The sequence below is a fragment of the Carassius auratus genome, chromosome 16, assembly GCF_003368295.1.
Source record: "Carassius auratus strain Wakin chromosome 16, ASM336829v1, whole genome shotgun sequence".
NCBI classification, from domain to species: Eukaryota; Metazoa; Chordata; class Actinopteri; order Cypriniformes; family Cyprinidae; genus Carassius; species Carassius auratus.
In genome coordinates, this window is record NC_039258.1 from 3,351,092 (window position 1) to 3,376,849 (window position 25,758).

The 25,758-nt window shown below is 36.6% G+C and overlaps 2 protein-coding genes across 5 annotated transcripts; both read left to right on the plus strand.

Annotated features, from left to right (window-relative positions):
• The first annotated feature begins 1,264 nt into the window (after nucleotides 1–1,264).
• Nucleotides 1,265–9,966, plus strand: LOC113115773 (protein lifeguard 1-like). Of its 4 annotated transcripts, none has more exons than XM_026283383.1 (7): nucleotides 1,265–1,448; nucleotides 3,079–3,394; nucleotides 3,481–3,584; nucleotides 6,145–6,345; nucleotides 6,433–6,561; nucleotides 7,306–7,449; nucleotides 8,615–9,966. In XM_026283383.1, the coding sequence occupies exons 2-7, from the start codon at nucleotides 3,094–3,096 to the stop codon at nucleotides 8,762–8,764; spliced, it is 1,029 nt and encodes a 342-aa protein (XP_026139168.1). In that variant the 5' UTR covers nucleotides 1,265–1,448; nucleotides 3,079–3,093; the 3' UTR covers nucleotides 8,765–9,966. The 4 variants fall into 4 exon arrangements, with proteins under 4 accessions (XP_026139168.1, XP_026139169.1, XP_026139170.1 ...); XM_026283384.1 differs by having other exon boundaries at nucleotides 3,484–3,584; XM_026283385.1 differs by lacking the exon at nucleotides 1,265–1,448 and having other exon boundaries at nucleotides 3,228–3,394; nucleotides 3,481–3,586; nucleotides 6,146–6,345.
• A 692-nt stretch (nucleotides 9,967–10,658) lies between these two features.
• LOC113115774 (protein lifeguard 1-like) lies at nucleotides 10,659–24,649 on the plus strand. Its single transcript, XM_026283387.1, has 7 exons — nucleotides 10,659–10,828; nucleotides 13,851–14,148; nucleotides 14,221–14,333; nucleotides 16,928–17,128; nucleotides 17,215–17,343; nucleotides 19,615–19,758; nucleotides 24,236–24,649. The coding sequence occupies exons 2-7, from the start codon at nucleotides 13,866–13,868 to the stop codon at nucleotides 24,383–24,385; spliced, it is 1,020 nt and encodes a 339-aa protein (XP_026139172.1). The 5' UTR covers nucleotides 10,659–10,828; nucleotides 13,851–13,865; the 3' UTR covers nucleotides 24,386–24,649.
• Nucleotides 24,650–25,758: the final 1,109 nt, after the last annotated feature.

Sequence of the window (25,758 nt, forward strand, 5' to 3'; positions counted from 1 at the left end):
ATGATCACTGACGACAGAAAGGTGGTGGTGGTGTGCGTAAATCAAGTTACTCCTCCCACTTCTGGTATTTTTAATTAGATTTCTTAACCCGTGCAAATTGGCTATTAATATTACAGACATATTGTTTTAAAATTACATTACTCCAACTAATTCTGTCCTAATAGGACTTTAAGAAAAAAATATATAAATATTAATTCCTGGGATTCAGTAACATTTAAAATTGAAATATACATACTACATCATTTTCTAAATAACACACATCATTAGGCAGACCTCCAAGAAATCCTGCTGTTGGTGAATCTAGTCTGTTCATGCCATGTCAAGTCTGTTTTGCTCAAATCTGTTCATGTCTAGTCAAGTCTTTGTTTATTGTTTGGATGTTTGGATCACAATAAATCAACTGCAGTTGGGTTCTCATTACACTTGCCTTCAATTAAAAGTTTGTAAATTTAATTAATCATTTATTTCAGTGCATATAATGACATTTTAGGGAATTGTGTGTTTCTAGTTCTATAGCAACAGTTTGGACAGAACCTTTTTATTCTATCATGACAATGCATCTGTGTATAAGGCAAGGTTCAAAAAGAAATGTCTGATTGAGTCAGGGTGGAAAGACTTGAATGGTCTGCAGAAACCTCTGTAAATTTAAATGCAGACCGTGAGTCAACAACCCATCACCAAACACCAATGACTTGTATTTCTGTGGTTATTGCATTAGCTGCACAAAAGTGTGTGGGTTCGATTCCCAGCGAACACAAATGTACTGTATATATATATATATATATATATATATATATATATATATATATATATATATACTGAATGCACTGTAAGTCGCTTTGGTTAAATGCGTCTTCTAAATGCATAACTGTGTTTTTTTTCTCTTGCTTTTGATGCTCATTGATTCTGATACGATTACCGCTTATTTTTTTATTTTTTATTTTTTTTATTTTTTCAGTTGTTTTTTATTTTTTTGTCCTGTTCTGCTCTGCATTTTATTCTCTGCTATGTACAGCAATTTGGTCAGCCTTGGTTGTTTTTAAATGTGCTTTATAAATAAATATTGTGTTGTATTGTGTAACTGTAGCCTACATATGCGTACAGTCCTTTTAGATACTTCTAAGATGGAAATACAATTTTAAATGCATGAATTATGTTTCCATCTTTGTTGCCAAAGTTCTGGAAGTGCATTTTTCTGTTCTAAAAAGGTTGAGTTGGGGGATGCACAGTTCTTTTGTTCATATAGAGTACAGTATGTGCATTTCATTGACGTCGCAACTCTGTTTCTCAATAGCGCTGGGCTGGACTTACGGGAACACAGGAAGCGCGTTCACGGGAAAAGGTGTTTTTTTTTTAAGTAAAAGTTTTTTTTTTTCAAAAGAACAAGTTTAAGCTTATCTGACGAGTTAACAGCAACCTTAGTTTTACTCTCCAGTCCGCAGCGAAAGGTAAATTCAGATGCTCTCCTCATCACTGAAATGACTTTACACTGATTTGTCTCTTTTGTTCTCTTACATTGTTATTGTGTTCATATTGAATACTGTATATGCTAATATTATCGTCATTGCTGGATAAAGCACCGTTATGTCGTGCTTATTAGCCTACTACTGATTTTTATAGTTTTCACCAATTTTTTATGTTGTTATGAGGTGTAATGCCAGGGAATTATAAAAAAAAAAGTGATTTCGAGGCATGGGAAGCAATGGAAATTAATTGAGCATTAAAAGCGAATCTAATTTTTTTTCTATAGTAGGCTACATGTATTTTAATCGGTCTGCTGTAAAATAGTCGTCTGATTTATTTATTTATTTTATATAATATGTAAAGAACATCGTCACACCAGAGTTCACTGAATTAAAATAGTACGGAGCCCCTGAAGGAACATGTTGGTGGAAAAAAATCGGGATGTGACAAAAACATATTTTTCAAATGTTTTGCGTTCTTTTGCAAAACCAGTTGAGTTCGGACAAACTATTCCTGTTTACTGTACAGCTTGCAGTGGTTCATACAGTTCTGTATGTTCACAATCCAGCAGGTCATAAAGGTTTAATTTAAACTTATATAAAGAAATACATCCATTGCAAGTCACGGTTTTAGGACATTCTAACCCAGCAAACATAGAACGTTCCCTTAACGTTAGTTTTTGGTTCCCGTTTGGTTATTTTTGGGGGGGAGGGAACCAAATACTAACGTTAGGGAAACGTTCTTTTTATGTTATATTTTTTGCAACCATAAAATAACGTTCACAGAACGTTGCATAGTGGTTAAGAAACCATTCCTGGCTAACCATAAACAAACCATTAAAAATAACGTTCTGGGAACATTTTGACAACCAAAAACTAATGTTATGGGAATGTTCTGGGAACCAAAAAAGCTGGGAAAACGCCTAATGTGGCTTCATGTTTTAAAACAGTGAAATTAGAGGACCAAATTCGTCAATAATAAATTGTGATACAATTATTAGGCTAATAACTTTATTAATATTAATAAAGCAGAATAGCCCGGAATATGAGAACATTAGGATTGGCTAATGAACAAAGATGGTGATTTAAAAACACCAAATCTATTTAAAGCAGGGTTCCCACACTTTTGTGTGGGATCTACTTTTTAAATGAGAAACTCACTGAGATCTACCAACTGAAAAATAAATAAATAATAAAATACATATCAAATAAATAAATAAATAAAACTTGTTGGGATGTATCTTTATATTGCATTAATTGCCCCTTAGAACTGTGCCTGCCTTAACCTTGAAACAGTGGTTCTCAAACATTTTTAACCCAAGGCCCCATTCTCTCCAAATCAATACTCCAAACCAATCCTTTTCACTAAAACCTTTGCATTCTAGTGTTATAGGCTGCTTTTCAGTTACATGTAATTATTTTTAAACAAAACTAATTAATGTCAGATTTAAACCATCCATGGGAAGGCAAAAGTGTTTTTGTTATTTGTTATGAAGTTTTGAATGAAGAAGAGTTAACACAGGTTACCATATGGTTATGATATATATATATATATGTGTGTGTGTGTGTGTGTGTGTGTGGGTGTGTGTGTATAATTTCTTTATTTTTTTCACAGAACTGAGATCCAATCATGGCAAAAAACAAAAGTGTCTACACTCGCTTTGATAACCCTCCTCAGTACAGCGAGGTGAATCAGGAGCTGCCGGGCTTCATGATGCCACCGCCGCCTTATGATGCTACTGTTCCTCATGGAGGATCGAATGCTGGTGTTCCTGTCGTTGTACCCGTCGCTCCCCCATATGCTCCACCGACTGCTTTTGGGAATCACATGTACAGACAGGGAGTCTCTGGACAGCATCCATATCCTACAGCAGCCCCTTACATTACAGATCCTCACAAAGGCGGACCGTACAAAAAGCCACTTCCATACGGTGAAATATTTCAACCTTATATATATGCAATTTGTAATATGCAACTCAATATGCAATGCTCTAAACAAATGTATGTTTTGTGACAGAAGTTGCAATGGGACACTGCGATCCTTACCCAAACTATGAAAAGAAGGAGTTTGCCAGCTCAGGACTTGATAATAAAGCCGTCCGAAGACTGTTCATCCGGAAGGTAAATACTGATACAGAGCAAACATCTTGATTACCTATGTGAAGGGAAGGAGGGAACGGAGGCGTCATGTCTGTTGGGGGTACTGACGGATTGGACAAATTGTCCAAATCTCTGTAACAGACAAAAAGCTGCTCTGAGGTCCTGAAGCTCTGCGTATTGGTCCATGTATTGGCGCAAAGCATGAATGGGACATAGCAAAGCTAGGGCTGGGTCTGCCTCCTCCGAGGGCAGCGATTGCAGGTTCACCACCTGATCCCTGAAGGGCATGATGGGAACCTCGGGCACAATCCGGGCCTGGGTCTCAGGATAATGTGAAAGTTAGCCGGCCGAATTCCAGGCATGATTCATTGACTGAAAATGCATGAAGGTCCCCTAAGGTCTTGATGGAAGCCAGCGCAGTTAAGAGCACTGTCGTCATTGACAGAAATATCAGCTCTGCAGAATGCAGCCGTTCAAAAGGGCTCTCTGCAATGCTGTAAGCATCAGAGAAAGATCCCAAGACAAGAGAGCACAAGGTTAGGACGAGGAGGATTTAGTTTGCATTGCATTCCTCAGGAACCTGATTATCAGGCAATGCTTTCCCAGTGTCTACAGGAGTGTGATGTGCGGCAATTGCGGCAACATACACTTTTAGGGTGGAGGGAGACAGCCCTCGCTCCAACCCCTCCTGGAGACAGGAAAGCACAGCCCTGACCAGACATCTCCGGGAGTCTTCCCACTGAGAAGAGCACCACTCAACAAACAGGTTCCACTTCAAGGTATAGGCACGCCTCGTAAAGGGTGCTCTTGCTAAAGTGATGGTGCCTACTACCGCCTAGGTTAGAAAACATAGGACCTCTGCATCCCACCAAGAGACCACACCGTGGAGGTTCCAGAGTTCTGGATGTGGGTGCCCCATCTCTGAGAAACTAGGTCCTTTCTCAGAGGAATGCGCTAGGGAGGGGTTGTCAAGAGGAGCATTGGTTATGGGTACCAGGTTCGATTGGGCCAGTAAGGTAGCAGGACCTGCTCTTCATCCTCCCTTACTTTGCACAGTGTCTGTGCAAGTATGCTATTTGCCGGTCTTCCGCATATCCGCCAGGTTCTGCCAGAGATGGCGTCTCTGGACCACAAACGTGGCCATCGTCTGACCAAGGGAGCGCGCAGTGTCTTTCGTCGCTCAAAGGTTAAGGTCCTAGCTTCTGGGTCAGAACTAACCTTGTGCAACTCTTTTAGTGCCTTGGCTTGGTATACCTGCAGGAGAGCAGCCTGTCCAGCCTTGGCCGTGAGAACAGACCAGAACTTAGAGGCGTTGGATAGGAGACATGGTTTAACCCTTCAGGTGGAAGTGCTTTTTGGACACACCAAGACGGTTACTGAAGAACCTCTTTCCCGGAGCGCTCTTATCTCATCAGAGTACTCTTTGAAGATGATGGGTAGAGCAGAACAGTCAGACCACTTGGCTCCAAAGCAAAAAGCTGAATTTGCTTTGCACCTCCGCGTTTATACCCACATTGCAGGGCTGAGCACAAGATGCAAATCTTGCACGCCAATTTCTATTGGCTTCTTTAGTTTACACTCGAAGGTGATAGAGCTCTCAGACAAGATCCCAGTTCATCACCTTCATTACAGGACCATTGAAAGATTTAACACAATGGTTCCCAACACTGGTCCTGGAGGCACCCCAACAGTGCACATTTTGCGTGTCTACTTTCTCTGACACACCGATTTCAGTTCTTGAAGTCTCTAATACTGAGCTGATGACCTGAATCAGGTGTGTTTGATTAAGGAAACATGCAAAATGTGCAGTGTTGAGGTGCCTCCAGGACCAGTGTTGGGAACCACTGATTTAACATATTCAAAACAACTCTAAGTTCATCAGAAAGCCTTGTGTTCATGTGCATATTTTTAATTAGTCTTTATATATATATATATATATATATATATATATATATATATATATATATATATATATATATTTTTTTTTTTTTTTTTTTTTTTTTTTTCGTTTTAATTTTAGATAAAGTTTTTGTTGTTTTTTAAGACATTTCCGTCATTTTTATCTTTTTTTAAATGTATGTATAGTTTAATTTTTTTTTAAGAATTTTAAGTTTATTTTGATATTTACATTTTAGTTTAAGTTTTAGTAATTTTTTTAGGCATTTGCCATTTTTATCTTTTTTTTTATTTAGGTCTGTATAGTTTTTATTCAATTCTATTTCAGTTTTATTTTTTGTTATTTTAGTACATCAAGTTAAGCTGAATGAAAATTAGATGTTTGAATGAGTTTTTAAAAAAATCTATTTTATTTTTAATAAGAAAATTTAGTCATATTTTAAGGCATTTTTGTCATTTTATTTGTTTATTTAATGTGTAATTTAACATTTTTAGTTTTAGTATCAAGTTAAGTTAAATCAAAATGAGAAATGTTTCATTTGAATATTATTACTATTTTGATGTATGTTTATGTCATTTTTATTATATTTTATGTGTCTGTATATTTTTTAATGTTTAGGTTTAGTATATATATATATATATATATATAAGTGAGTTTTGATGTGGTTTAATTTGTGTTTTGCAGGTTTTTTCTGTCCTGAGTCTTCAGTTGGCCGTCACCTGTGGCTTCGTGGCCGTGTTCACTTTCGAGCCTCACGTCAAGCTGTTCGTGAAGCAGAATCCCTGGACGTATTTGGCCGGCTACGTAGTCTTCCTGGTGCCCTACCTAGTGATCCTGTGCTGTGGACAGTTTCGCAGGAAGCATCCGTGGAACCTCATTTGTCTGGTGAATCTCTAATGAGGCTATTTCAGATGTAAAACAGACTTAAATTCTCCTTTCATGCATCGTAATAAACGGTTTCTTGCATCTCAGAGTATCCTGACTCTGGCGATGTCCTACATGGTGGGTGTGGTCTCCAGCTTCTACGACACTGATGTCGTGATGATGGCCATCGGCATCACTGTGCTGGTCTGCTTCACGGTCATCATCTTCTCTCTGCAGGTCAGTGCTCCTCTTTTCTGTTTTAATAACCGGGCACTTTCATGACCTGGATTTCTAGGTTTTTAATTACAGTTTTAATAAAATTACTGCAATTGAAAGGTTGTTGAAAACATCTCCCCAGTGTTATTTTAGTATTTTAATTTGTGTTAATATTTTTTATTAAATTCTTTTGTATATTTTTTGTGTGTATTTAAATTTCTAGTGTTCATTTCATTTTCTTTTTTTTTTTAAACGATGTCTACTTAATTTTTATTTATTAGTTTTTAACATTTTAGTTTAAAAGTTTAGTTTTAGTTATTTTAGTAGTTAAATGAAAATGAGAAAATGTTTCCTTGGCTACTAAGCTGAAATAAAATAAGTTTGAGTGTTTCGATATTTATCTTTATTTAAGTTAACATTTAATTTATTTCAAGTCTTTAATTTTATTTTAAATAGTTTTAGACTATTAAATAAATATTTTTTTTTATAAATATATCTTTTGTTATTTTTTTATCATTCTTTTATTAATTTTAAGGATTTTAGTACATAAAATTTAATTAAATGCCAACTATATTTTATTTCAAGAAGCGAATGTATTTTTTATGGTTTAGTTTTAGTTAACAATAACAACTCAATATTGTAACAATATTGTTCAGAACTTTTGTTTAGTAAATACTAGTTATGGACTAACGTCTTGTACAGTAATAAAAAAATTACATAATCTACATGAGCTGATTTTATTAACTGTCTCCTGTCCAATCACAGACCAAATTCGACTTCACTTCCTGTTACGGCGTGCTGTTCGTTTGCTTCATCGTCATGCTGTTCTTCGGGATCCTGTGCATCTTTCTGTATCACAGGATTCTGGACCTCATCTATGCATCTGTGGGTGCGCTGGTCTTCACCTGCGTAAGTCATCGCTTCTCTACAACACGTTTATTTTGGGCAGGGTTTTTCAGACTGGGGAAGACAAGTTGTTTGAAAGCTAAAAAAAACTATTAAATCATACAGGTGTAAAATTAAATAAACACTTACTCAAATGTATTTAATCAAAATGCTAAATAAAAAGAATAAATAAATCATTAAAAATAAATAAAACAATATAAAAGATTATTAAATGATAATGTAAAATAATTTATCATTAAAATAAGTAATTTAACAAACAAAGGAAAACTAATGAAATGTATTAAAATTATAATGAAAACTAAATATGCATGAATAATATATTATTAAAATAATTACAAACATGTTAAATAAAACATTAAAATATAATAACTTATAATGTGAAATAAGTAAATAAATGTATTTATTTTTAAAATAAATAATAAAAAATCATCACTAACAATCTATTCAATTATAAAGTAAAATAAAATATATGATTTATTATTGAAACCGGTCCCCAAAAAAAATAAAAAATGTATTCATTTATAATGCAAGATAGATAAATAATTTATTGTTTATATTGTTTATTTATATTATTATTGAAATACATATTAAAAAATATTGAAATAACTTAAACACTTATGAAATGGGTTAAATTACTGTAAAATAAATAAGTAAATTATTGTTAAAATATATTATTTACAACAAAAACACTGAATACTGAATATTAAAAATGTATTCAGTTATAATGTAAAATATGTAAATAATTTGTTATTAAAATAAACATTTTAAAAATGTAACTAAAATGTGTTAAATTATAATGTAAAATTATTTTAACAAAAGAAAACTACTGAAATGCATTCAATCATAATGTAAAATAAATAAATGAATAAAATATTTACTGAACAAGCAAAATTACTCAAATATACTAAATTATAATGCAAAATAAATGATTTATTATTACAATGAATAAAACATTACTAGCAATGTATTCAATTACAATGTCAAATAAAATATTAAAATAAATGTAAAAAATCCAAATAAAACTCTTACTAATGCATGATAAATAAATAATTTATTATTTATATTATTATTGCAAAAAATCATTTTAAAATAAACTGCTGTAAATAAATGCTTCCTTTCCATTCATATACAACAGAATTAAATTAAATAACGTCTTATTATATTGCAGTTCCTGGCTGTGGACACGCAGCTGCTTCTCGGGGACAAGAATCTGTCCGTGAGTCCCGAGGAATACATCTTCGCCGCGCTCAACCTCTATATGGACATCATTCAGATCTTCTCATTCATTTTGCGAATCTTTGGAAAAGGCAGTGGCTAAAAGTGCACAAGTAAAGAAAGAAAGCCATGCGACAGGGCTGGGTTAAAAATATTGGTTTCCCAATATTAATCGATCACTCTAGCCTGTTTTCAGAAGAATGAAACATTATAGCGTGTCTCCCGTCCAATAAATCACAATGAGATTCATGATTTGTTACTTTTGATATGAAACAAAGTCTCAGATTTCAATTTCTGTCCATTTCAAGCAGTAAAAGCTGTCTTGGTGCTGCTTAATGTGGAGTGACAGATCGCTGTGGTGTTACAGCACGAAATAAACACGAATGAACATCCAGAGGTTTGTTAAAAGAAAGAGTACAACTTTCCCGTCTCATGCAATCACTCAATCAGTGAAAAAAACATATTTGGTGACCATAAACTCATTAGTCAGCTAGAAACATTAACTCTAGATATATGCACTATAAAGCATATTCATTATAAACTTTTTCTGTTCTTCAATAGTTTAATGCATGTTTCAGTAAATCTTTTTTTAAATGAATTGGAGAAGAAATGATGTAATTGTAACTTTATTGTTATAAAAACTTCATTTAGTGTAATTAAACGTTTGTATGCATATCAGTTCATTTTAACCTTCAATATTATAGTAATGTAGTACCAACTGACTGCATATTTAACAGCATAAGTTTAGAGGTTTTTTTTCTTTGAGAAAATTTGGTATTTGGACCTGATATATATCCAATCTAACCTTTCACTGAAACAGAGCAACTGAAAATCAGGGGGAAATCTCTAATAAATAAATGTTTTTTTCTCCTCAAATACACGTTTCTCGCAATTATTGACAACCTTTAATTTTGTGAAACGTAAATCTAGGGAGACTTTTTGGATTTTTACTTCATACACATTATTTCCCCGAGGTCTCAATCAAGAAATGAATTATGTTTTTTTTTTTTCTCCTTAATCTTGTTTGTAAGCCCCTCCCCTTATTGACAGAGTTCTTGATGTCTGATGAAAATACACCTTTGGTCTCTTCAAGAGTTAATTAATTACAGCAATATTTTACTCAATCATTTCTATAATTGTGGCCAACATGTATTTAATAAAAATATTATTTAATAACGAGACATTCCCCCGTTTCAGTTGTTTCAGGCTTCATATTTTCCAAGAGTGTGAATAATTCTGCTCACATCTATGTTATCCTTTATACTTTACTTTTAAGAAGGGAATAAATACTTCTTTATCTGCAAATTCGCGGTTTTTGGACATTTTCTTTTTAATTCATCTGCAAGGGTTTTGATTCTTGTGCTTTTATCAGAGACCGAAGCCAAAGCATGTGTGATTGATCACAGTAAAATGGATGAGAAAAATAACAATAAGCATAAACTGTGGCATGAAATGAACGGGCTGAAAATGTCTCATCTGGACAATGAAGAAAATACTGAAGCGAACTGCTTTACACCAGTCAACTGTATAGTGTGCAAATAAATTATATATATATATATCATGTAAATGATGACACTGACCCTATGAGGACCCCAGATGATGCCAACTTAAATCAACAGGAAAGTGAAAGAAAGTAGCCTAAAGTGGAAAATAGTGACAACATAAACAACTTATAATATGAGACACATGCATTTTCTGTAAAACTGCTTTGAAACAATGCATATTGTGAAAATACGCTATACAATCCAATTCGAATTGAATAAATATTAAAATACATTTTTAAAATAAACGATTTAATTAAACCAATCAAAAGCATTTATCTGAAATAGAAATCTTTTGTAACATTATAAATGTTTTTGCATCACATTAATGCAGACTTTGTGAGCAGTACAGGCTTCTTTAAAAACATTACCACTGAAAAGTTTTTGAACAGTAATATTTTTAGTGTATAAAATCATGAAAACTGTGTGGAATCTGAAGGGGAACTGTGCGTGTGCCAACAGGGGGCGCGCGTCTCGGGGCTGTTCTTACGGGAAGCGCGAGCGCGAGGAGCCCCGGTGTTACAAACACAGTAGGTTATTTTGTTTTAAATCTACAAAATCCTCGAGCTCATTAAGTTAGTTACGTGCTTACACTTCGGTTGTTACTCTCCAGTCCGCAGCGACAGGTAAGTTCAGAAACTTTCCTTATCACCGAATTGAAAACGAAAGTGTGTCATGTTTCGCAACGCTACACTGATTTGTCTCTTGTTTTGTTACATTGTTACTTTGTTTCTGTTATGAGTTATACATAGTCTACGTTGAATATCGGGAGGTCGCGTTATCGTAATCGTTTGACAAAGCTCTGTTACAGAGTGTTACTAGAGATGTTCAATAGTTTTTCGCAACTTTCTTTGTCGTTACAAGAGAGGTAATGTCAGAGAATGATAAAAATGGCGATACTGAGGCCTGGAAAGGGGTAGAAAGTGTATTTTATTTTTTATCGTTGTGCTGTAAAATATTTAACCTTCTAGTAATTTATTCTTCTGAAGTACATCGATCATCAATCCAGAGTTCAATGAATGAAAATCTTGCTAAATATAGATAGTTTAATATATATTATTAAATATATTGGTATATATTATACATATTTTTTTAAATCATTTTCTTTATCATATTTTATTTTCATATTTATTATGTGTCATTTATTGTTATATTGTATATGTTTTATTATCGTCAAGTCAAATTTGGTTTATAAAGCACTTTTAAATAAACAACAGGTGTTTACCAAAGTGCTGTACTCAATATAGAACAATAAACTAATAGAAGACAGACTCTAGCATAAAACTAGCTCTCATACTGTTAAATGCCAAAGAGTAGAGATGAGTTTTGAGACTAGATTTAAAAAAAGAAATGTTTTATGGAGAGGCAAATTTTTCCAGAGTTTTAGGGCTGCCACGGTACCTTCTAGTTTATAATTACTGAGTTAATCTGTTTATCCAGTTTAAAGTCACTGTTCATAATAACACCAAGGTTGTTTTTACATTGGGCTTCACACACCGTCTTAAAGCACCGAGATCCAGAATCACGAGCACCCTCAGATCTAAATACCACAACTTCTGTATTTTCTTTATTGAACTTAAAAAAAATGTAAGGACAACCAGGCTTTAATAATCTCAAAGACAGTCCTTTGCTTCTTTCCTTTACAAAAGTCGGAAACGTTGTGTGTCATTTGCATAAAAATAAAACGAGATGTCATATTTCCTGCAAATGGACCCTAAGGGAAGCAAATATAAAGAGAACAGCATAGGTCCCAGAACAGAGCTTTGAGGAACTCCACTTGATCCCAAAGACGACATAGAACCCCAAGGCGGACAAATAAGACTGAAACAACACTATGTTGTTATTCAGAAACTAAGATCTTATGGTCTACCGTATGAAATGCATTCGTAAGATCTAAAAGCAGAACAACAGCATAATCACATGAGTCAGTGACTCATATATGTATGTATATGTATATGTATGTATGTAGAGTACAATGAATTTTATACATTAGTCATTGAGCTTCTGGCTCAAGGTCTGCATTTAAAGTCACAGCAAAGGTTCACACTAGCTGCGTTTACAAGGACACTAGTAATCTGATCGTAATAGGACTAGAAGCACAATCAGAATAAAAAAGTCACATGTAAACACGTCAATCGGATTGAATTGGCCAGATCCGACTAAAATTTTGACCCTTTTGTAATCCCAGCGAGAGGACATGTAAACACTTGATCGGATTGAAAACCGAAACGGGAAAGTACTGCGCATGCGCAGTTACTTAGACATAGCGTAATGATGTATAATGCGTGGAACGAGCTGTTCTTCCTGGTGACTAAAGTGTCATAAATAAGTGTCCTGTCATTATAAAACTCCCCTTTCACTCAGTGTATGTGAAGTGGGACAGGACCACGTCCCACCAGTCCTCATTTAAGACTCTCATCAACAGATGACTAGTTTTGAGTGCGGGAAGGGACACTTTTACACTTTTATTTTTTTTTGTTGTAATTTTTTTTGAGTAACGTTAAGCAGCACAAAAGTTTATGTGTTGGTCGTCGCCTAATGAGGACCCAAAGTAGATAAATATCATGTGTGCTTTTTAAAACCGCATGCGACAGCAGCTGGAAACTGAATATTCATTCGGTGTGCGCATGTCAAAAGAGTAAATCTAAACGCGCATATCAACCCAATTACTTTATTCAGCATTCATGTAAACACTACGTTCGGATTCGTCAATCAGAATTAATTGAATCCGATGGAAGCAAAAAGTGTCCATGTAACCGCACCTACTGACTCAATCAACCATTTATTTTTTAACCTTAACTTAGAAGAAAGTAAACCAATGCAGAGAGATAAGGCAAAAGAAAGGGGACCTTACAGGAACAAGCTCACACCAAGCGCAAAACAGCGGTGTTTGGAGAAGCTCTCAGGCATCCAAAACATCGACCCATATGAGCTCCCTGCAGCGGCACAGAGACCTGGACCATTTTCCTCCCTGCACACATATGGACATTGTGAATTATATTGTATATCTCCTTGCCACACCTGCACCTCATTTACACACACACATAAGCAGCACACTCACTCCACCACATTGCGAAGTCTTGTTTAGCCTGTCTGACATTTCTGAGCATTTTTCCTTGTGTTTGTAATATATGTATGTATCAAGTCAAGTCTGTTTTATTGTCAATTCTTCCACATGTACAGGTGCATCTCAATGAATTAGAATGTCGTGGAAAAGTTCATTTATTTGAGTAATTCAACTCAAATCGTGAAACTCGTGTATTAAATAAATTCATTTGAAGGCTCAGGAAACCTTTGCAGTTGTTTTGAGTTTATTAGCTGATTGACATGTCACCATATTCTAATTTGTTGAGATAGTGAATTGGTATTTTTTTGTTAAATGTGAGTCAAAATCATCACAATTAAAAGAACCAAAGACTTAAACTACTTCAGTCTGTGTTCACTGGATTTATTTAATACACGAGTTTCACAATTTGAGTTGAATTACTGAAATAAATGAACTTTTCCACGACATTCTAATTCATTGAGATGCACCTGTACAGCACAGACGTACAGAGAACTGAAATTGCATTACTCACAGACCTTTATATATTTATATATAACATACTTTATGAAAGCATATATTGTATTTTATACAAATTTTTCCAGAGCTGAGATCCAGTCATGGCACAAAACCAAAGTGGGTACACTCGTTTTGAAAACCCTCCTCTTGTCTCCGGCGTGGATCAGCCTCCATCGTATGATGCCAGTATTCCTCACGGAGCTCAGCATGCTGGCGTTCCCGTCGTTGTACCCGTCGGACCACCATACCCTCCGCCCACTGCTTACGGGAATCCCATGTATGGACAGGGAGGCTCTGGATATCCACCGCAACCATATCCTCAAACAGCACCGCATATGACAGATTCGTACAGCAGCGGACCGTACGGACAACCACTTCCATATGGTGAGACATTCAACTTCACACACGACTCGCTCTTTGGTCATAAACTCTAAACTAAGTTTTGTTTGGTGACAGAGGTGACGATGGGTGAGCCGGGACAGAGCGATCCTCCTCCAGACTATGAGAACGAGGAGTTCGAAGGCCACGGACTCGACAATAAAGCCGTCAGAAGAATGTTCATCCGGAAGGTAAACACTGACATAGAACAGACCTTCATTACAGAACCAGTGAAAGATTCAAGAGTCAAGTTCAAAAAGCGTCATGTTCAGATCAGGGCTTGAAAACGAAAATAAAATAAAATCGGTTCAATCCGAACAGAATCTATATTTTAATGTTTCTGTTCCTGCATTATTACCGTTCCGAAACCGTTTCGGGGAGGAAAAAATACCGGTTAATAACGTTTTTTTAAAAAAAACAATAATATGTGTCTATAATTTGCCTAATAATAATGTAACGAGCATCGTATGCAGGCTTTACAGTTCTTACAGTGCTATATCTCGTTGGCTTTGTTGGAAGGAGGACACCGACAGGGAGCTCAGCAGATCGTAACTCTTGATTTATTAAACATGAAGAGGTGAACATTAGGAATTAGCCACATCTAATTACACAGTGTCATCTCATCTCTCTCGCTACCTCTCATAACTGCGCGCAGACTATTCTGTCCCGCGCTTCTAATCGCGGGTCTCTGTTCTCGCGATATTATACCTTTATATCTTATTTAAAGTTATAGAAAATTAATTTTAACCTTAAATTTCACTCCCTACAATAATAGTAATGTAATAATAATAAAGTACAGCGTTTTATTTACTCAAAAAGAAAAAGAAAAAAATAGAGATCTAACGTTAGTCAATAACCAGCTGTGGTTAGTCATCTTTTCTAGATTTTGGCCAAATGTAGGCTACTAAAAAAAAAAAAAATCTATCAACACTTTAAAGACATCAAAGTTGCATTTTATTAGTCCTATTACTTTACGAAATTATGAAGGCTAAAATGCCTGTAGTCTAAAGCTAGATGTTTACAAACATTATAAAAACAGCTATTAGTTTAACTCGAAAACAAAACAAGTTTAGGCTATAAACGTCAATCCAAAAAAAAAAAAATTTAGCTGAAGCGGATGCCTGCATCTCTCATCTGGCCCGAATCCAAATGTTTCCATGTTCCCGACGTATCTGGATGCTAAAATATTATTTATTATATAGTGTTTGTACTTTTATCTAGCTACATAAAACATCATCCTTCAAATCGGCTTTATCAGCACAGTGAGGCGCGGTCACTCTGAACGCAACATGTTGTACAATGAAGCAGTCTAACTTTTTATGTTTCTTTAACTCTTTTTTTATTTTGTTAATGTACAGGCTTTCATAAAGAAAAATTATGTTTTGTCAGTGCGATGGTCATACCAAAGCTGGTTGATTATATAGAAGCAAGATATTATTCAAAGCTGTCAGCTTTTGCAAAATAATAAAAACTGTAAAGCTTTTGCAAAATAAAGAAAACTTCTCTCTGCAGTTTCGTTTTCCTTTCCGAAAACTTTGGAACGTGTCACAATGAACCGTAATTTAGCACACTTTTTCTTTCGTTTTGTTAATCTGTCCAATATGATTTAAGTGAAATATATTTAGTGTATATGCCTATATTCCTATTTATGTACGCCTATAGGGGTTCCTTTTATCAGTTTTCTCAATTCACAGAAGTGCTGCATGTGTGTAATCTCACACTATCCTCAGATAAACTCTAAGGGCGGTACATTGCCATTGTGACATGAGTCCACAGCTGAGCAGACATTTCACTCGCTGGCTTCAGCGTCACATTTGCATAGGACGTACTTCTGGAATTCATGATTCATTGACAGCAAATTTCAAATATTAAATGGAACGATAAAATAACGTTATTAACCGGTTAATGGTGATTTCAAATTTTCGATTCTGTTCTGAACTATAAAATTGTATTTCGTTTCTGGTTCTGTTCCTGTCAAAATTTTGTTTGTTTCCGGTTTTCGTTCCTTGAACCGGTTCAGAGCCCTGGTTCAGATGCATATTTTCAATTAGTTTTTATTTAGATTTTTCAATTCAATTTTAGTAACAGTTTCAGTCATTTTGGTGTGTTTTTTTTTTTTTTTTTTTTTTTTTTTATTAGTTTACTAATTTTATTAGTTTTTAATTCAAATATGTTGGTATAGTTTTTTTTAATTAGCTTTAAGTTCAGTTTTTTTAAGCAATTCTGTTGACTTTATATTTTTATTAAACTTTTTTTTTTGTTTAAATCTTTTTAGTACATCACATTAACCTAAAAGAAAATGAGAAATGTTTTAATTTGTTTTTATTTTTATTTGTAATTTTAGTTAAACATTTAGTAATTTTGTTATTTTTTGTCTTTTTTATATTACTTTTTGTTTTTAAATGTCTATTTTTATTTAATTTTTCTTTTATTTAGTTTAGAAGTTCTATAGTTATCATATTTTACTATTAAAGCTTTTATTAACTTTTTGAACTAATTTCTATTTTTTTTTTTTTTTTTTTATGTAAAGTTTTAGTAATTTTTATTTCAGTTTTAATTGTTTTAGGACATCAAGTTAAACTAAAGGAGAATATACACATGTTTGAAGAAGTTTTACATTTTAATTTTAGTAACTTTGTTGTATGTTTTTGTTATTATTAGTGTTTTTAATGTCTGTATAGTTTTAATACATTTTTAATACATTTTTATTTCCGTTTGAGATATTTTAGTGCATCAAGACTAAATAGGTTTGAGCCCCAGCAGTGAATATTGATGTGCTTTGCAGGTTTTTTCTGTCCTGAGTCTTCAGTTGGCCGTCACCTGTGGCTTCGTGGCCGTGTTCACTTTTGAGCGTCACGTCAAGCTGTTCGTGAGGCAGAATGCCTGGACGTACTGGGTGGGATACATAGTCTTCCTGGTGCCCTACCTAGTGATCCTGTGCTGCGGAGAGTTTCGCAGGAAGCATCCGTGGAACCTCATTTGTCTGGTGAATCTCTAATGAGGCTTTTTCAGATGCAAAACAGACTTAATTCTCCTTTCAAGCATCATAATGAACGGTTTCTTGCATCTCAGAGTATCCTGACTCTGGCGATGTCCTACATGGTGGGTGTGGTCTCCAGCTTCTACGACACTGATGTCGTGATGATGGCCATTGGCATCACTGTGCTGGTCTGCTTCACGGTCATCATCTTCTCTCTGCAGGTCAGTGCTCCTCTTTTCTGTTCTCATTTGGAAACCGAGAACTGCATGTGAGCAACAAACATAACAAACAAACGTTTCCATGTTTTTTATTTCAATGTTGCAAGTTTTTCTGAACGTCTGCCCAGTGTTATTTTAGTATCATTAATATACTAATATAGTTTTTCTTATTATTTTGAGTATTATTCGTTAACGCTTTAGTAATTTAGTTTTTTTTAGTATTTTATTGAAAGAAAATGTCTATTTATTATCTATTACATTTTAATTTGTATAAGTGGCTCCTTTACAGTTCCCTTTCAGTCGATAACTATGAGTAATGTCATGACCGATGAATTGGAATTTCGCTTCGAGAGACCAATCTACTTCGAGTGTAAACTAGATGAACCATTGGACAGTGGGATTTTTGCATCCAGCATACCAGCTTTTCGCTTCAGAGCCGAGCTGCGGCTAAGTCGGTGGTCCAGCTGGTCCAGCTTGTACTGTGTCTGGGTGCCTGGCTACCCAAACCGTCCCGCTGGCTCCTGCAGTCCATCAGAATTGGCTGTGCGATTCAGTTCACCCCACGTCCCCAGAGTCTTACTGACAAAGGATACAATAGAGCAGATCCCTCCAGCCGATTTGAAGGGCCCCTACTTTATTGTACCCAAAAAAGGTGGTGGGTTACGAACAAGTTTAGACTTGCGCGTCTTGAACCAGGCCCTTACCCGGTTACTGTTAAAGATGTTGACGCAGAAATGCATCTTTGGGTGCATACGTCCCTGGTACTGGTTTGCAGTGATCTACCTGAATGATGCGTATTTTCATGTATCGATTCTTTCGTACCACAAACCATTGCTGCATTTTGTGTTCGAAGGACGACCATATCAGTACAAGGTTCTGCCCTTCGGGCTGTCCCTGTCACCTCGTGTCTTCACGAAAGTTGCGGAGGTAGCCTTTGTTCCCCTGAGAGAGCAGGACGTTCACATTCTCATCTCAACTGCTTCCGAAACCTCCCTTTGGGAAGGATGGAGTTTCAGCAACGATCCTGTTCCAAGTGGCTCATTTAGTTTACACTCAAAGTAGATTGGGCTCTCGAAGTGAGATCCCAATTCGTCGGTTACAATGTGACGACTCTGTTCCCTCCTCCAGGGAAAGAGGGTTACATGCGTAACCGATACGTTTTGAACAATGCCTTATTTGTATCTATCTGTATGACCAAAAATGACAGAGTATTTTAAGTCGTTCCCGACTGTTATAGCGAAAAAACCTGCATTAACGTGAGACTCTTATCGGCCGATAAAAAAAAATGATCGCCGTTAAACTATTCTCAAAGTTGGGTTGGGAGGTGGGTCTATACTAGGCGAGCTATGATGACTTTCACGCATGCATGTTTCACACATAATCCGTCTGCAGTGCGTATGCAGTCCGTGTGCGTTTCGTATGTGGTGCAGAAGCAGCATGGACTCATACTCATTGTGCTCTCACACACGTGAGAGCGTTTGCAGTCCGCTACTCTGTACGTGAACGATCGCTGCACTGCTGCAGACGCAACGTTCCTGGAACGCACTGACGGACCGCTACCGTGTAAACACTGGAATCCATTAACATGGGTGCGTAAAATAATATGCAACGCATACGCACTGCAGACGGATTATGTGTGAAACAGGCTTAAGGTTGTTTGCACCTTGTGCAATGTGGAATTCGTTTACTGCTTTCTCAAGCAGTTTGTGATGCATTTTGGAAACAGGAGATGAGCCCCTGGTCTAATGCACCACCTGTCTTGAGAAACCCGTTCTGCACACATATTCTGAATGCCTTTGGCAGAATTCAAATGAGCCATTTTAATCTAGATTAATTCCAAGATTACTGTGAGATTAATCTAGATTTTAAAAAATTATCTGTCAACCACTTATATATAACCATATATATATATATATATATATATATATATATATATATATATATATATATATATATATATATATATATATATAATATATTTATTTATTTATTTGAGTGATTTTAGTACATCAAGTTAAACTGAATGAAAATGTGAAATGTACACTACCACATACTAAAACTATAATAACTTATATTTTATATGTTTAGATTTAGTTAAAAATTATAACTCTGCTATTAATGTCAACAGAACAATGTGCTAAATACTCCTGAATTATTTTCCGTTTAAGTATTTATGGGCTAACGTCTTGTGGAGTTATTAAAGAATCCGAAGCAGAAGAGTTATTTTTACTGAAGAGTTGCTGATTTTAATAACTGTCTCCTGTCCAATTGCAGACAAAATATGACTTCACTACCTGTTATGGTGTGCTGTTCGTCTGCTCTATCGTCATGCTGTTCTTTGGGATCCTTTGCATCTTCCTGTACAACAGGATTATGGACCTCATCTACTCGACGCTGGGCGCACTGATGTTCACCTGTGTAAGTCATCCGACTCCCAAACTGAATAATTAAATAAATAAATTATTCAAATAAATAAATAAAGTGTTAAAATATATATTGAGTATAAATTTGTCAAATAATAAAAAAAAAAAATTATAATATATATATATATATATAAATAAATAAATAAAGTGTTAAAATATATATTGAGTATAAATTTGTCAAATAATAAAAAAAAAAAATTATAATATATATATATATATATATATATATATATATAGGGCTGTGAATCTTTGGGAAGGCTTTGATTCATGATTCATATGTTTTCGATTCAAGAACGATTTTTGCAAATTTAGAACGATTCAATTCGATTAACAATTAAATTTGATTCGATTATAACGATTCGATTCTGCATTCTTTAAGTGCATTCACCGATTATTTAAATGCTTCTACTACATTCTTTAAATGCTTAGTCAGGGGGCAAATTACAGTAGCATTTATGGTTAGGGAACCATAGGTTAGGAAAAAAAAAAAACTTTTGTCCATTGTTAAATGCTAGTTTAACGATGCGACATGGCATACGTAAAAATGTAAGTAAGTTTTTAAAAAAGAGCTTTAAGATTTTTATGTATAGGCTAACATTTTGTAACACCAGGGGCGTAGCCATAATTTCAGAAGTGACAGAAATGTCAAATACAATCATTTTATGTATGTAGCATATATAATAATAATAATTATTATTATTATTATTATTGATAATTGATAATTACTATGATTTAGGATTTACAGATGGCCTTCTTGGCCATGAGTCGACAGTCAAAGGGTTCAGAATGGACCTTCTTAGTCATTATGGTACAAACAGAGGGCTCAGGATTGGCCTTATTGGCCCTGGCAGGACAAACAGAGAGTTCAGAATAAGCCCCCTTGGCTAGGACAAAGCACTGAGTGAAATCAGAGACATTCTTTGCGACCATAAAAGGCAGGGCTGAGAGTTCATGATTGGCTTCTATGGCCGAGATGGGTATGACAGGGGATTCACTGACGGTCTCTGTGACCTCGTCAGGACAAAGAGTTCATATATTGCCTCCTTAGGGAGAGCTGGAGTGGACTCTTCGACTGGACTGGGCTCATGGACTAAAGCCATCTTTGTACTCCGCTCAGGAGCTGAAGTCATCACTAGACTACTGTCAGGGACTGGAACGAATGTTAAGCTTTGTTCAGAGGCTGAGGCAAACACACGAATGAGATCAGTAGTGGAAACAGACATTGGACTGTGGTCAGGGGCTAGAATCATCTTTGGGCTCAACTCAGGAACAAAAGCCCTCTCTGGGCCACACTCACCTGGGCACAACTTGGGAATAGAAGCCCTCTCTGGGCCAAACTCTGGAACCAAAGACCTCTCTGGGCCAAACTCACCTGGGCTCAACTTGGGAACAGAAGCCCTCTCTGGGCTCAACTTGGGAACAGAAGCCCTCTCTAGGTTAAACTCGGGAACAGAAGCCCTATCTGGGCCAAACTCGCCTGGGCTCAACTTGGGAAAAGAAGCCCTCTCTGGGCTCAATTTGGGAACAGAAGCACTCTCTGGGCCAAACTAGGGAAAAGAAGCCCTCTCTGGGCTCAATTTGGGAACAGAAGCACTCTCTGGGCCAAACTAGGGAACAGAAGCCCTCTCTGGGCTCAATTTGGGAACAGAAGCCCTCTCTGGGCTCAATTTGGGAACAGAAGCCCTCTCTGGGCCAAACTCGGGAACAGAAGCCCTCTCTGGGCCAAACTCGGGAACAGAAGCCCTCTATGGGCCAAACTTGGGAATAGAAGCCCTCTCTGGGCTCAATTTGGGAACAGAAGCCCTCTCTAGGTTAAACTCGGGAACAGAAGCCCTATCTGGGCCAAACTCACCTGGGCACAACTTGGGAACAGAAGCCCTCTCTGGGCCAAACTCACCTGGGCACAACTTGGGAACAGAAGCCCTCTCTGGGCTCAATTTGGGAACAGAAGCCCTCTCTGGGCCAAACTCGGGAACAGAAGCCCTCTCTGGGCCAAACTCGGGAACAGAAGCCCTCTATGGGCCAAACTCGGGAACAGAAGCCCTCTCTGGGCCAAACTCGCCTGGACTCAACTTGGGAAAAGAAGCCCTCTCTGGGCTCAATTTGGGAACAGAAGCATTCTCTGGGCCAAATTAGGGAACAGAAGCACTCTCGGAGCCAAACTAGTTAACAGAAGCCCTCTCTGGGCTCAATTTGGGAACAGAAGCCCTCTCTGGGCTCAATTTGGGAACAGAAGCCCTCTCTGGGCCAAACTCGGGAACAGAAGCCCTCTCTGGGCCAAACTCGGGAACAGAAGCCCTCTCTGGGCCAAACTCTCCTGGGCTCAACTTGGGAATAGAAACCTCTCTGGGCCAAACTGGGGAATAGAAGCCCTCTCTGGGCCAAACTCGGGAACAGAAGCCCTGTCTGGGCCAAACTTGCCTGGATTCAAGTTGGTAATAGAAGCCCTTCTATGCAACTTCCTACTTCCACTGCATTGTCCATTGCAGCATCTTCCATGGTGGGAAGTCCACTTTAGCTCCTCCCGGGACAGCAGTGGCAATCTTACCCGAGCTCTCGGTGTGCCCAATCACCTCTGATTTTACCACAGACATTATTTTTAAACTCTCCTTGTTAAACTTGTACAACAATCTCTCTTCAAACGTGGAGAAGACGAAGGAGATTGTTGTGGACTTCAGGAAAGCACACACTCAGCACGTTCCTCTGACCATTAACGGTGCGACTGTGGCGAGAGTAAGCAGCACAAAGTTCCTGGGTGTGCTCCCATCAGGGAGGAGACTGCAGAGTCTCCAGGCCAGGGCCAGCAGACTGAAGGACAGCTTCATCCACCAGGCTGTCAGGAAGCTGAACTCCCTTCCAAACTTGCCCCCCCCCCCTTCCCCTCTTCTGCCCTAGGCACCACGGAACTATGAAGCCCCCCTCCCCCACTTTAATATGATGGCATGCACCAGTCACTACCAAATTCAGCATGGAACTGATGTCATTCCACTACCGCTTCAGTCAGTTAAATAAACAACTCCTCTTGAGCCTTTTGTCACTTGAATCGGACTAAATAAGCTTCTTTTTGTACTAATAATCTTTTATCTGCACTGTTGTTCACTCCATTGAGTTCACTCCATTGATTTGCACTCTATCTGCTTTAACTTTTTCAATTTTATTATATGTCTTTTTTTAACATTCCCTTATTGTATAGTTGTATTTACATTTTATATTAGATCTAGATTTTTAAGGCTTTAATGTTAATGTTATCTGTGTGCACCAGGGTCTGGGAGTAATGCAATTTCAATTATCTGTATGTATGTACTGTACATGTGGAAATTGACAATAAACCAGACTTGACTTGACTTTGAAACTGAAGCCCTCTCTGGGACAAACTTGGGAACAGAAGCCCTCTCTTGGCCATGTTTGGGAACAGAAGCACTTTCTGGGCCAGAAATGGAAGCCCTCTCTGGGCCAAACTCGGGAACAGAAGCCCTCTCTTGGTCATGCTCGGGAACATAAGCACTTTCTGGGCCAGAAAGAGAAGCCCTCTCTTGGCCAAACTCGGGAATAGAAGCCCTGTCTGGGCCAAACTCGGGAATAGAAGCCCTGTCTGGGCTAAACTTGGGAATAGAAGCCCTGTCTGGGCTAAACTTGGGAATAGAAGCCCTGTCTGGGCTAAACTCTGGAATAGAAGCCCTGTCTGGGCTAAACTTGGGAATAGAAACCCTGTCTGGGCTAAACTCGGGAATAGAAGCCCTGTCTGGGCTAAACTCGGGAATAGAAGCCCTGTCTGGGCTAAACTCGGGAATAGAAGCCCTGTCTGGGCTAAACTCTGGAATAGAAGCCCTGTCTGGGCTAAACTTGGGAATAGAAACCCTGTCTGGGCCAAACTCGGGAATAGAAGCCCTGTCTGGGCTAAACTCTGGAATAGAAGCCCTGTCTGGGCTAAACTTGGGAATAGAAACCCTGTCTGGGCTAAACTCGGGAATAGAAGCCCTGTCTGGGCTAAACTCGGGAATAGAAGCCCTGTCTGGGCTAAACTCGGGGACTAGAGTGGACGCCACCACCTCGGGAGATTCTGCAGTGGAGGCTGCAACCTCTGGGGAAACTACGGTGGTGTTTTTTTTTTTAAAGAAATGGGGATGGATATTCAAATTTAATTTTGTTATGTAAGGTCAGATGTTCTTGAAATTTTTTTTTTGTCTTTTTAAAAAATTAATAGAAGAATGTTTTTTCTTTTTTAACAAACTGTCAAAATAAAAACAAAAAAAATGGACTCCGTTATAGTGTAAAAGAACCAGTTTCTTATTAAACTTAATAAAACTAAAACTCTTACTAAATACAATTACAATATAACGTGGTTTTAAATGATTGAAAGGATGACTTAAATTCTTTGGGGTTCTTCAAGCCATAACTCTGCTGTAAATAAATGCTTCATTTCCACTCGTATACAACAGAATAAATGAAATCATGTCATGTTTGTGTTGCAGTTCTTGGCCGTGGACACGCAGATGCTTCTCGGGAACAAGACTCTGTCCCTAAGTCCCGAGGAATATGTATTCGCTGCGCTCAACCTATATCTGGACATCATTCAAATATTCTTATACCTTCTGCGGCTCTTCGGAAGAAGCCGTGGTTAAATGTGCACCGCTGGAGGAAGAAATGCATCCGACTGTTTTTAGATAAAGCGTCTCATTTACTTCTGTGTTTTACAATGCTTTCTTGTTTCATCTTCATAAGCAGAGACCACTACAATGAAAGCGTCTCTATTCGTCCTGAAATGTAAGCGATGTTGTGAAGCTCTCGTTTCTGCTTTTCTGCTAATCTACTCTGTTAATGTTATCTGTATTTTTATGCATTCTGTTTTTCTTTTAAGAAGGGAATAAAGACATTTTATCAACAAATTTGTGTTGGGCTTTTTTTTCTCTCTCACATTCATGTTCAAAGGTTCCATTAAAGACATCGTAGTAGCTTCTGTTTCCGATTCTGATTCGTGTGCTTTTATTGAAGAAAGAAGTCAAATTTGTGACTGATCAGTGAATCAGAGTAAAATGACTAAGGAAAATGTAAGCATAACCTGTGGCATGAAACGAACGAGCTAAAATTGTCGCATCTGGATGGTGAAGAAAATACTGAAGCAAACTGCTTTCCATTAGTCGACAGTCTGATCAGTCGTTCAGGTTAGAAAGATTTTTTTAATGAAAGTGTATGACCACAATTTCTAGTTTTATATTTTATGTGTATAATTCTAAGTTTAATATTATGTGTAATTTATAATTGATATGTGGAATATTTTACTTCATTTTTTTTTTATAAATGTTTAATAAATGTATTCGATTATTTGATTTTTAAGTTTTTAAAAATAAATTTAAAAACAAAAAATGTATTAACATTTTTACAGGCATTAAAGTGCACTATCCAGACTAAAATTGCTGTAATTTATGAACACTTTGGAATATAAACATAAGGCTGGTCTCTTTTTAAAGAAGCTTTTGGCAAAAGTGGAATTCTTTCAAAAAATTGAAGTATCAAAAAGTAATAGAAGTTTAAATATACTGTAAATAATATGCGCTATATTTTATTTTATTTATTATAAATATTTTACATAACAGGTAAAAGCCTTGTGTCTAAATAAGTTATGTTATAAATTTGAAGTTGATATGTTAAAAAATTGAGGTTCCTGTGAGATTTTATTTAGGGCGTCATACCACACACAACTACTTGGAATCATCAAAACTATTTTGAAATTTGCTTAATGAATTTTTCTCTAGATTTCTCTGTGAATTTTACTTCTATCTCAAAATAACCACCAAATATGAAATCTTGAGATCCAGACCTTTCCAATGATATGTTTGTTGCCAAGATTATGAAAAGATTTGGTTCTAGAAGACCGTAATGCATTATGTTTTATGACACTTGGCCCTTCCCACTAAGGGGGAGGTGACCGCCATTCGATTTTAAAGTACCATTTCCATGGTAAAGCAATGTCCGATTTCACAGGATGAATCTTGGG

What these genes read in the sequence shown, in the direction of transcription:
- LOC113115773 (XM_026283383.1), top strand. Translation starts at nt 3,094, where the DNA reads ATGGCAAAAAACAAAAGTGTCTACACTCGCTTTGATAACCCTCCTCAG. An exon ending in CAAAAAGCCACTTCCATACG is followed by an intron (nt 3,395 to 3,480) that starts GTGAAATATTTC and finishes GTTTTGTGACAG; the next exon opens with AAGTTGCAATGGGACACTGC. An exon ending in GTGCGCTGGTCTTCACCTGC is followed by an intron (nt 7,450 to 8,614) that starts GTAAGTCATCGC and finishes ATTATATTGCAG; the next exon opens with TTCCTGGCTGTGGACACGCA.
- LOC113115774 (XM_026283387.1), top strand. Translation starts at nt 13,866, where the DNA reads ATGGCACAAAACCAAAGTGGGTACACTCGTTTTGAAAACCCTCCTCTT. An exon ending in GAAGAATGTTCATCCGGAAG is followed by an intron (nt 14,334 to 16,927) that starts GTAAACACTGAC and finishes TGTGCTTTGCAG; the next exon opens with GTTTTTTCTGTCCTGAGTCT. An exon ending in GCGCACTGATGTTCACCTGT is followed by an intron (nt 19,759 to 24,235) that starts GTAAGTCATCCG and finishes TTTGTGTTGCAG; the next exon opens with TTCTTGGCCGTGGACACGCA.